The sequence below is a fragment of the Pongo pygmaeus genome, chromosome 2, assembly GCF_028885625.2.
Source record: "Pongo pygmaeus isolate AG05252 chromosome 2, NHGRI_mPonPyg2-v2.0_pri, whole genome shotgun sequence".
Classification (NCBI taxonomy): Eukaryota; Metazoa; Chordata; class Mammalia; order Primates; family Hominidae; genus Pongo; species Pongo pygmaeus.
In genome coordinates, this window is record NC_085930.1 from 141379301 (window position 1) to 141392143 (window position 12843).

The window sequence follows — 12843 nt, forward strand, 5'->3', positions numbered from 1 at the left end:
TACTTATGTGCACATTAGTCACCTTGGGATCTAGCTAAAATACAGATTAATTCAGTAGGTTTAGGGAGAGGCCTGAGAGTCTGAATTTTTAATAAGCTGCCAGGTGGTGGTGACAATGATTTGTGGACCACCCTGTGAGTAGTAACTCGGCCTTAAGAGAGCATTAACCAAAACCTTAAGCTGAGCAAACTACTGAGCAGCAAGTATTGACAACATTTCAAGGTTTTGTTTTGTTTTGAGATGGAGTCCCACTCTGTCACTCGGGCTGGAGTGCAGTGGTGCGATCTCGGCTCACTGCAACCTCCGCCTCCTGGGTTCAAGCGATTCTCCTGCCTCAGCCTCCCAAGTAGCTGGGACTACAGGTGTGTGCCACCACGCCCAGCTAGTTTTTTGTATTTTTCAATAGAGACGGGGTTTCACCGTGTTAGCCAGGATGGTCTCAATCTCCTGACCTTATGATCCGCCCGCCTTGGCCTCTCAAAGTGCTAGGATAACAGGCATGAGACACCGTGCCTGGTCCATTTCAAGTTCTAAAAAAAGTTCAACATATTTCTTTAAAAATTATGCAGAACAGCCCTCTTGTATAAACTAGAGTGGGGAAAAAAGAACTTGAAATTGCACTTTTATTTTAAAACAGTGAAGTGTGGCTATTACATATTTCACTTTTACAATTAATACATGTTAGGATCTTACAAGTATTAAATTGATGATTTTATTATATATATATACACAAATGGTCCAAAACAATATCCAAAATGTTGCAATATTTATAAAATCCATAAAAATATTTAATTTTCAGTATAAAAATGGCATACTGACTTGAGTTTGAGGTAAATGAAGAGACAGATTTAGGCCATCTAAGAAGGAAGATAAAGAAGAATGTCATATCTATCTTTTGGGAAAAGTCAAAGAATGCTAAAGAGCTTGACCTGTCACTGCATTAATGACTTCAGACATTATGCAGATACATATACTATATAGTAATAAATAATACACAATGTAGACAGAACAGAAAGTAGAGGGACTGGACCAATCTGCTCAAGGAAAAGGTAAAGAATTTTTTAAAGTGCAGCAATCAGGGATTCTTGTGACTAATGTGTTTCACTGAAGACAATTTGAATCTTTCATAAACATTAACCCTTTAATCCTTGAAACTTTCCTTTGAGGTAGAGAATTGGGCCAGACTACTGCTCAAAAGCAAGAGGAATGGCGAGGCTAAAGTAGCTCTTGAGAGCTCAAAAGAATCATGGAATTCTTTTTTTTTTTTTTTTTTTTTTTTTTGAGACAGAGTCTCACCCAGTTGCCCAGGATGGAATGAACTGGCACAATCTCAGCTCATAGCAACCTCCACTTGCTGAGTTCAAGCGATTCTCATGCCTCAGCCTCCTGAGTAGCTAGGATTACAGGCATGCGCCACCATGTCCAGCTAATTTTTTTTTTGTATTTTTAGTAGAGACAGGGTTTCACCATGTTGGCCAGGCTGGTCTCGAATTCCTCACCTCAAGTGATCCTCCTGCCTCACCCTCCCAAAGTGCTGGGATTACAGGCATGAGCCACCATGCCTGGCCAAGATTCATGGAGTTTTTGAACTCCTTGTCTTAACTACTCTGCCAGGTCTTGTTGAACAAAGACCAGTCTGCTCTTCATGATTTGCTCCTCATGTCATCTTATAATTCTAATGTGTCTACATCCTTGGATACCATATAATAGGAAAATTATTTTAAACAATTAAAACAGACATAATCACAATTCCAACTTAATGTAGTCCAATACAACTTCATACAAATAGCAGTGAAATCACACATAGTAAAATTTCTTACAACATTTTTTTAAAGTTTCAAATTCAAATGTTCCAAATGTTTAATTATTTTGTCTGAGGGTACATTTGCAAAGAATTCTAACTGCTATTACCTTTGTCCTTGCTGAAGGAAAACATTAGGAGAATGAGCTGTTTTTAAGCTAAACGTGTCTCCACTTGATGAATGGCGTGAAGGAGCTTTTCCACCCAAGAGTGATGTTTCTGCTTCTTTTATTTCCATTGCCCTTTTGTATAATTCAGCAGCTTTTTCAAAATCTCCTCCTTCATAGCTTTGAGAGAGAGAAAAAAAAAACTCTTAAAATGAGAATATAACCTCTTACCAATTCAAAATGACCTTATGGGATACAGAAAAAGAAGTTGTAAATATTTGCCCATTTTCCCCCTTTTTCCAGTGTATTCACTCAAGCAGACCAGTAAAACAACACCCAAACTCTTCTCCTTTCTACCAGTATCAGTATTTTTGTGTCTCATATGGATACATTAAAACCATGTTGTAATAGAGGCAGTGAAATTGCTAAGCAAAGTTAGGTATTCTCTGCATCCTGAGAAAAATACAAATGAGCAAGCAAAAGTCAACATATACTTAATGGCAAATTCACTCTGGGGACAGCAAATTACTCATATTACTCCCAGAGCCAGATGCAGTGTAAACCATCCTTCACTGTTAGCCATGATGCATACATAAACTCCTGCAAAATACATCATGCAGCCTTCATTTCATTTCTGGATACTACTTCAGTACTTCTTGAAGTCAATCAGCAAAAAACAACCCCTCCCCACTCTAAGAAAAAACATTCAGTAATACATATTTTGTGCTGTTCTAAGACAAAGCTACTTCGAATAAAAGAGGCTGTATAAGGAAAGTGAAAAAAATTCTTACCTAAGCACAGCTAAATTTTTCAGTGTTTCTCCAACTCGAGGATGCATCCGACCCAGGCTATCTTCATAAATCTTTAATGCTCTTTCATATAATGGCAAAGCTTCAACGTGTTTTTTCTTATTAAAAAAATGATAAATGCTCATGCACACTGGGTTTCTGAAATTAATGTATTCTAGACTAAGCTAACCTACTTTGATTAGTACTTTAAAATGTTAATATCCTCCTAAAAGATAGGAATAAACAGATTAATTTATGAATAATCATAGGAGAAGCAGTATAATAGAAAGTCAGATACTTAAGATTTAGACCTGGCTTGGTAACCATTTGACCATAATCCAATACTGTAAGCACAAACCTGTTCCTTTATTGCCCAATGGGTCCCCCACCTGATTCTCACCCATCATAATCAAATGCCACAGGCTTAAATACTTAAATAAATATTATATGGAGGGATGTAGGGTATCTCCAGAATTTTAGAAACTAAGCCTATGCTCTGAACTAACAGTGTTTTACACTAAGAGGAAGGGACCTTCGTACAAGTCTAACTTCAATAGTTTCTCAAGTACTAAAGGAAGTATTAGAAATATCCTTAAATTGTCTTTCATTCTATTTACTATTCCCTATCTAATTCGTGTTTACCTATATTTTATACCATAAAATCATTCACTGATACAACGTTAAAATGTGGGAACTTACCATTTGGCTATAAAGAACAGCTAAGTTCACCAAGGCAGTAGCTACACTAGGGTGCTTTGGGCCAAAAGATTTCTGTCGAATTTCAACAGCCAATTCATACAAAGGTACAGCTTTGTCAAGTTTCCCCTAAAAAATAAGAGTTAAATCTAACAAAAATATAAGGCAATAAATACTATCTTATCAGAGCTTTTTCCATAAGTAAAATTTCATATTAAAGGGTAATTTTGAGGGAAAAAAAATCTCAGAAGCATTTCCTATCAGCTTAATGATTAAGTTTATAGATAACTGAAAATTTAAAGCTACACTGTATACAAAAGCATTTTTGATAATTCAGAAAACCCTTTAGGATCATCCACTATTACTGTTTCTAGTGTAGTAAAAACATATCAGCTAAAGTAGATTTACTATTGCACATAATTTGGAGACTACATCAAAATAAAAAGCTCATTTCTTGCCAAATCCCTTCCAGATTTTTCTAACTACTTCACTTCACCCGAAAGTTGGGCAGAAATAGCAGCAATGTACCCTATTTACTAAAACAACTTTGGTGTCAGGATGACCAGTAATGGACCCACAAAGTCTAAAGACAGTCTACAAAGCTCTGTAACTATGCTAAATGAAAGCAGGCTTCCCTGGAATTTTTTCTTTTTTGAGAACAGCTATAAAAATTCCAAATATCACTCAGTATAGAACCCTATGGCAAACAATGGTTACATTTAATTACAGGCAAAGCCAAGAAAGAATGAAATAAAAATGTTCATTTAATCAACTACAAAGACGTCTCCTGATTTCTTATGTTTATGTTGCTTTACACAGCAAACTTAATATTGGTGGAATTTTAGAACTTCTGAAATGTAAAATAAGCTTGAATTAGAATGCTAATAAATGCATTTGTACTTGGAATGTATTTAACAAAACAAGACCAGCGTATTAATTTACTACTATATTATTTCAGAATCAAGAATCAATGTAACCAGTTCAGTATGAAATAATTATTTTTAAATGTTCTGCTCAGTTACTTGTTAAAAGTTAAATCATGATTTTTAAAGCTCATATAAACTAACCTATCCATCATAAAGATAAATTATTTTGCTGATAGTTGTTATGGCTTAACTGATGTGTTATAAAACATGTAAGAACGTCAAGGATTACTTACCATTTTCTTATACAAGATGGCAAGATGCTTCACCGTATATGCCAAAGAAGGGTGATCAGGAGCTAATGCACGTCTCCGAATATCTAAAGCTCTTTCATAAAGTTCTTCTGCTTTATCATACTGTTTCTTTTCATTGCACAGAGCTGCCAGATTATTCAAAGACTGAGCACAGTCAGGGTGATCTGGTCCTAGAACTCGCTCCCTCATTTCTAAGGAACGCTTCAGAAACTGGTCAGCTGTTCTGTGAACACAATCCCAAAATGGCTTACACTATCTATTATCTAGAGTTTGGAATCCTGACCCCTAAATTAAGTGGAGAACTGAATCATCTTTATTCTTAGATTGTAGTTAAAATAAGAGATTCAGCTCAAAATCTTACTTTCCCCCTCTTCCCCACCCCTATCTCTTCCTGCCCTTTTCCTGATAGTTTGAGGGCCTAAAATGTGTGGATGATTGCCTCAATTCTCCACTTCTGAAAGAAAAACTGATAAATATTTTCCAAAACAAACTTTTATACTTTAAAAATTATTAGACCTAGGTCAAATAAAAGATTTTTGTATTCACTCTTCTTCCCTTTGGAGTTAGTACTAAATAATTTTTATTTATTTTATTTTTTTGTATGTGTGCGTGTGTGTAACCTTGAACTCCTAGGCTCAAGTGATACGCCCACCTTAGCCTCTCAAGTCGCTAGGTCTATAGGTGTGTACCACCATGTCTGGCTAATTTATTAATTTTTTTTGTAGAGACAGGATCTCACTATGTTGCCCAGCCTGGTCTTGAATTCCTGGCTTCAAGTGATCCTAATGCCTCAGCCTCCTAAAGCTCTGGGATTACAGGCATGAGCTATCATGCCCAGCCAGTACTAAATAATTTTTAACAAAAGAATAAATCATTATTTTTTACATAAGTTTCTGTAAGTGGGCTAAAGATTTATTATACTTTTCTGACATCCAATGTTTCAAATTTGTTATATTTTTCTGATATCTGAAGTCCAAAAATACTTATTTTTTATAACATATAAATATAAATGTCATTTTGAATCCTTTTACCCAAATAAACTGACAAAACTAGAAACTGTCTACATTATTTACCATTAGTCCCAAGCTACTGCTTCTGTGAGATCTCATGCACAATATCTACACAAACTCACTTTTCATAAATATATAAAATACACCAGGGAAGCTACAAAATAACTTTTCAGTTAAGAAACAATGTGGGCCAGGCGTGGTGGCTCACGCCTGTAATCCTAGCACTTCGGGAGGCCAAGGCGGGCAGATCACGAGGTCAGGAGACCGAGACCATCCTGGCTAATACAGTGAAACCCTGTCTCTACTAAAAATGCAAAAAATTAGCCGGGCGTGGTGGCACGCACCTGTAGTCCCAGCTACTCAGGAAGCTGAGGCAGGAGAATAGCTTGAATGGGAGGTGGAGGTTGCAATGAGCCGAGATCACACCACTGCACTCCAGCCTGGGCAACAGAGCGAGACTCCGTCTCAAAAAAAAAAAGAAAAAAAGAAAAAAAGAAACAATGTGAAAAGAAACACAGTAGAGAAAATGCCATGGTCTTTAGGTATGCATCATATATGAAATTTCACATGGTTTTTATCATTTTTTTTCTAGCTTTAGACTTGATAAAAATGTAAAACAGCATTGCATCAAAGAGAAAATGGTTAATTATTTTCATTATTAACCCCATGGTACTCACTCCAGGTTATTTTGAAGATAGTAGAGAACACCCAGTTCATTGAGGGTCCGAGCATTATCAGGTGTGTCCTTACCTAATGTAAGCTCTTCTAACTGTAGAGCCCGTCTACGTAAAAGGGCAAATCCATACTGCAGCAAACATGAAAAATGAAAAGCAATCACTAAGTAGGTGCAATCCTTGATTCTGAAACAATATATGAGGGTCCTAAAAAATCTTCCTTTTTTCCCATTTAATCTAGATAACTATTATTTTAAGCATCACACTAAATTAACTTGATGATTACAAATACAAATATTTCCAGATGGCAACACATTCTAAAATTCATTAAAAACTATTTCATGAAAATGATTATATTTTAGAAAGTAAACTATATCTCAAAGTGCTTCAAGAAATAATAGAATATAATTAATTTGCAGATATTTATCAACCCCATAGGTAAACACATAAACAGCAGGTCCATAAAAATGCACACAGCATTTTAAATTAAAGAAATATGCTACATTTAGACTTTATCAGCAACTTAAAAAAATTAAAATAACTTTTATTGTATATTTGAGGGGAAGGCTTTCTTCACATTTGAACATAACACAAAATGTTAACTAAATTTATTTTATTCCTTTTTCCAACCCTTTAAAGAACTGAGGTAGCTTTAAATTCCGTCTTTCAAAGCCTAACCTTCAAATGAATTTAGAGTTCCACTTTTTAAAGTCTAAATTGTACTTCTCAGTAATATGATATTTTAACACATAAATAAGAAAATGTTAAGTAGTTCTTTTCTAAACTAGATTTTTAAATCTAAAGCTCTTAAACGTGGGGTGTATGCATTTATGATGCTCTTTTCCTCTTACGTTCAAAACACAACACAGAAGAAATCTCTCCTTACCAAGTTGCCTTTTTTCTTTATAGCTTTCTGATGAATTTTAAAGGATTTTTTCCTAAAATGTTCAGCTTGTTCATATCTTAAAAAAAAATTACAGTAAGTCAAACATAAGAAACATATTCAAAGTATACTTCAGTGAAATGAAAGCACTCTTCGTAGTGTAGTCTTTTTGGGCTATTAAATACAGCATTTTTTCTAGAAATGATAGTCATGATATTACGAATCTCTAAAAACCCTTTCATAAAACAAAATATGACAAAACACTAAGATATCTTAGTCTATCATGGATGTTTTTCTAATAAAAAGTTCTGTTCAATTAAAAAAATTTTGACAAAACAAAGTAAGTCTAGTCCTCTAAGTAGCTGACATCTGATCATCTTTAACCAATTTAACTCATCTTAAGTCTCTGAAGGGCAACCTAACTAAATGAAAATCCAAAATTTCAGTTTTCTATAGCACACTAATAATTTTTAATTAACAACTTTTTCTGCACAGGCTAATTTCTGGTCAAATTTAAATGTGAAATTCACACAAAATTTGTACGAAACAATACTTCTATAAGTTAAAAAATTCCATTATGTATCACTTATGATAGAGCAAAAGAAATAATTTTTAATAGAGGAAGAGATGCCATTCATTGGGTGCCTGATAGATAAGAAAGACTTTTTATTATACCAGAGATTGGCTTTTTCTATAAAGGGCTAGAGAGTTAATATTTTAGGCTTTGTGGGCCATGTGCTTTCTGTTCCAAGTAAGGAACTCCGCCACTGAAGCACAGAAGCAACCATGGATAATATATACATGAAAAAAATTTGACTGTGTTCCCTTTAAACCTTATTTACACAACTGGACTTGGCCTATGGGCAATGGTTTGCTGGCCCCATAAAGGTTGAACATCCCTAATCTGAAAACCCAAATTCTGAAATGCTCCAAAATCAGAAGCTTTTTGAGTGCTGTCATGATGCCACAAGTGGAAAATTCTGCACCTGACCTCAAGTGATGGGTCAACTCAAGCCACAGTCAAAACTGTGTTTTATGCACAAATTAAAACTAGTACACAAAATTACTTTCAGGCTATGTGTATAAGGTGTATATGAAACATAAATACATTTCATGTTTAGACTTGGGTCCCATCCCCAAGATATCTCATTATATATATGCAAATATTCTGAAATCTGAACAAATCCAAAATCCTGACCACTTCTGGTTCCACATTTGGATAAAGGATACTAAACCTATATTAGTAAAGCACTCAAAGTTAGTCACTGAATGAGCCAGGATTCAAACCCAAGACTATATGACTCGAAAGTCCATGTTCTATCCTTCATGCATCTTTAAACAGAGATGAATCTTATAGTTCTAATTTTCTCTGTTTACCACATGAAGACTAGGCACAGGGTAAGGAAAAGTACACAGTGATAAAACAAAGTCTACCCTATAAGTACGTTAAAACTGTTAATTCCCCTTCATAAAATCAGGTATTACTGATCTAAAAAATCTTACTTATTTTGTTTCTGGTACAAAGTTGCAAGTGCCTCAAGTTCACGAGCAGTATATGGATGGTCCACACCATAAGCATTTTCTGAGATTTCCAACGCCTGTTTATACAGTTGTTCTGCATTGCCAAACTTCTTCCACTGCACGTATACACTTGCTAGTTGGTGGAGGGACTGGGCTACTCTTGGGTGATCGGGATCTAAAGCTGTTTCTCGAATCTCTAAAGACCTCTGCAAAGGTACTACAGCCTTGGGGGAAAAGGGGTGAAAGGCCAGTTAAAGTGAGTGAAATGCTGCAAGATCTGTCATCTGATTAAATATTAAAGATTATAGCACAACAAATGAAAACCACATTAACATCTTGGAAAAAGAGAAGAGTGAACACAAAAATCCCACCTGTCTCTGGCTTGCCATTGATGTGCTGAGCTTACCTGACTGAGAAGGCCTAGATCCTTGAGAAATCGCCCCAAGGTTTCATAAAGATCAGCTAAGCAACTCATATTCTCCTCGCCTTCACAGTTTTTCTCATACTGCTTCAATGAATCAAAGTATTCTGTTGCCATTGCACTTTTGTCTTTGCCAACAAACTGCCAATAACTCAGCAACTCAGCAAAGTGTCCCCTGTTTGAACAAATAACAGTATTTTAATGAAAAACATACTTTAAAATCCATTACAGAATCAAAATTCCAGAATTAATATCAAGTTATTGACAATTTATTAGTAGGCGAGTACCGTGTAGTGAGGTAAGACTCAGACCACTCACTATCTGAATTCCACCACTATCCTAGCTATGTAATCTTGAGCAGGTTGTCTGACCTCTTAGACCTCATCACCTTCATCTGCAGAAATGGAGACACTACCTGCCTCGGCTGGTACTGTAGGCGGATTATGGCACACAGTAAGTACTCCACAGTGTTGGCTGCTATCCTTAATACCATCATGGCTACTTACCAATGGGAATCTATCTGAATCCTTTTTACACATTTCACAATATGGAGCCAACTGCTGAGTTCACTCCCAAAATTATTTTAAGTATGGAAATTCAAAGAGAAGAAACTAATAAAAAATAAACTGTCACACAGTATCTACTTTGTATTTTCATCAAGAAATTGAATGACAAAAGTAAGCTTATTCATCTGTAGGTGATCTTAAGTAGTATGGGGCTGGTAAACTAAAAAATATCTGATTTCAGAGGAATCATGAAAAATTGGAATGGAGATCAGAAATAAGAGATGCAACAAATCTGAGAGAGTTTATGTAGAAGCAAAATAAATTATGATACTAATTGTATAAGAAATGTCTAAATTTCTAAGTAAGGCAGAAAAAAACCCTCATGAAGCTTAGTAGGTTAGACAGTTGGCTCATAAAAAGGTAGTTCTGCCACTGACAAACTAGAACATATCAAAAGAGACAAACAGAATACATTTTTGAATTAGGGTAATTCTTTCTTTAAATTCAACACCCGACATAGAAAGTAAACAAACAAACAAAAACAAATAAATTCAACACCAGACAGATTCTACTTGGACCCCAGAGTCTGGTTTGAAGGCTACGCTTTCAGATATCTGAAGGCCCAAAGAAGCAGACATCATGAAACACCTCTCTGGGTGGTTTAAATTTAGACCTGCTTAAATGTAAGCATAAGATAAAAAGTTGAACTGAAATCATTCCAGCTCTGATTTCATAAAGCAGCAGTACTCTATGTTTTCCTCTTGGGAAAAGTAGATCTAATAGAGATTTGTAAATTGTCTCAAGATTTCTCCTACACTATTTGTATTTCAGATACTTAGACTAATTTTTAAATTAAAAATACCATTTTTTCTTTGTTAAACTGAACATCTTTAAATCTCTCTTTCTGGGGAAGAACGTTCTATAATGTTTCTTACCTTTTATAAAGGTTTTGAGACACAAAGAGATTAAGAAGGCAATCATGCAGCTTCTGTTTATTTCCCTGCTGCTGAAAAAGCCACGGGAGTTCATCTGCACTTCTCCAAGTCACTCTGTCCTGACTATCAAAAGAGAGGAGACAATATTCAATATCTTCCTACAATGAAACTGCTTCAAAAAGGCTTCAGGCAAATGTTAAAGGAAGAAAAATATATTTAACATATATCTCTGATTAAGTATAATTTAATACTAAAAAAGTTAGGTCGAAATCAGAGACTTTACCAACCTAAGAAAATAAATTCAGTGATAGGCAGAACCATCAAACAAACTCTAAAAGTATTTTCCTAAAATTGAGCTATTTAAAAAAACACTCAATGGACCCGTATACACACATACAGATATGTGGACACAAACTACTGGAATAAAATTAAAATAATAAAATGATCCTACATTGATTTTCCTTGTTTAAACTTTTAGCATAATATTAAAAGACAAAATCATCTTTTGCTCTTTTGACATTAACAGAATAGGGAGAGGAGTTAATCTTTTTTGTAATAATTAAGTTTTTGTACTTTAAGTTGTAAGCTAAGAAACAGAAATAAGGACACAAAGGTAGTGTGTTGCAGTAATTACAGAAGAACAACAGGAACATTTACAATACCTTAGCTGCAAGGTGAAATAGTTGATTAGCTTTTGCCTGTAGGAAGCAGTAATGGTGGGGCCTTCCAGATACTCCAGTCTCACTGTTTCCCAAGCCTAGGGAGAAAAAGAAGAAATACTGAGTTCTATTTTATGTAAGTCACTGTACATCTAACAAGAGATTTGCAAAAAAGAATTTATAATTATTCCTATTTTATAGCTGTATAATAGAAATGTCACTTAAATGTTTTTAAATTTAGGACATATTTATTTGATAAACTGTTACTAGAATAAAAATTTCTGTACTAATATTTATAAGCTCAAAACACAATTTAATTCAAACTTAGTTAATACATTAAAAATCTCAGAAGTGTGGAATGAAAAGTTACTAAAAAGAATAAAGTATATTCAAACAATACACAATAAAGAAAGGAAAAAGGCTGTGAAATTGCAAACATTTCACATCTACAAATATGATACAGCATACTCAAATGTAAGACTTCATTTGCAATTGTATATGTATATATATATAAATCAACCATGGCATTGCAGATGATAGGAATTATTTTAGCCAAAACTTCCTAAAGATTTACTTCTACGTGCTAAACATCTCTCTAGTACCTCACAAGGACCAAGAACCACCTCAATTAATTCGCTTCACAACCCCTTTCGTAAACTGCCAAAGTCTGCCTGGGGCTTAGATCTTGCCCAAGTTTAGATAGGCATTAATCCATGAAAAGGAGGCTGACTGGCTTACAGAGTCCAAACTCTTAATACATATACAGTCATGTGCACATAACAATGTTTTGGTCAACAACAAACTGCATATATGATGATGATCCTATAAAATTATAATGAAGCTGCCCTATACAGGCATACCGTTTTAAAACTTTCATACCACATTTTTACTGAAACTTTTCTGTATTTAGATACACAAATACTTACAGTTATACACAGTATTCAGTACAGTAATATGCTGTGCAGGTTTGTAGCCTGGGAGCAACAGGCCATACCATATAGCCTCCATGTGTGGTAGGCTGTACCATCTAGATTTGTGTAAGTACGCTCTACAATGTTCACACAATGATAAAATCACCTAATGATGTGTTTCTCAGAACATATCCCCATTGTTAAGCAATGCATGACTGTGTAATAATACCGCAACTCAATGAAATATAATTGAAAAAAACTTTTTTTCTCTTCAAGAAATAAACTACCTTTAAGAAACTTTTTTTGATCTTTTGTGTCTGACTTATTTTTTAATTTTAAAAATTGTACTGTGGTAAGACCACTTAACATGAGACCTACCCTCTTAATAAATTTTTAAGTGTACTACAGTATTGTTAACTATAGGGACAATGTTGTATAGCAGATCCTTAGAATTTATTCCTTTGGCAGAAATAATCTTGCCACTGCACTCATGCCTGGGTGACAGAGAAGATCCTGTTTCTTAAATAAATAAATAAAAAGATGCCTAAAATAACATTACCTGCAGATGTTGAAACCTAAGCAAGCCACAACCATAAGTTAACAAACACATTTTGTATAAACTGTGAATAAGGGAGGTCAAGAAAGTCCAGGACATCTCAGGATAGAGTTCCATCAGTTCTGATTCACTCACACCATTGTGACTAACATTGACAAGGCAGAGAATCTAGGTAGAAAAACAAATTAACAGTAATCA

At 34.7% G+C, this 12843-nt stretch overlaps 1 protein-coding gene across 6 annotated transcripts in view; it reads right to left on the reverse strand.

Annotated features, from left to right (window-relative positions):
- NPHP3 (nephrocystin 3) overlaps positions 1-12843 on the reverse strand; it is a 46587-nt gene that overhangs the window by 4119 nt on the left and 29625 nt on the right. The window contains exons 17-28 of one of the 6 annotated variants that reach the window (XM_063662164.1): positions 12649-12813; positions 11182-11276; positions 10520-10642; positions 9064-9253; positions 8640-8881; positions 7140-7215; positions 6257-6384; positions 5924-6043; positions 4552-4792; positions 3396-3521; positions 2700-2815; positions 1912-2088 (exon numbers count right to left, since the gene is read on the reverse strand). In XM_063662164.1, the coding sequence (XP_063518234.1) occupies positions 1912-2088; positions 2700-2815; positions 3396-3521; positions 4552-4792; positions 5924-6043; positions 6257-6384; positions 7140-7215; positions 8640-8881; positions 9064-9253; positions 10520-10642; positions 11182-11276; positions 12649-12813 (1799 nt within the window). Of the gene's footprint in view, positions 1-606; positions 2089-2699; positions 2816-3395; positions 3522-4551; positions 4793-5923; positions 6044-6256; positions 6385-7139; positions 7216-8639; positions 8882-9063; positions 9254-10519; positions 10643-11181; positions 11277-12648; positions 12814-12843 lie in introns of those variants that run through there. The other 5 variants (XM_063662165.1, XM_054482346.2, XM_054482347.2 and 2 more) reach the window with 5 other exon arrangements.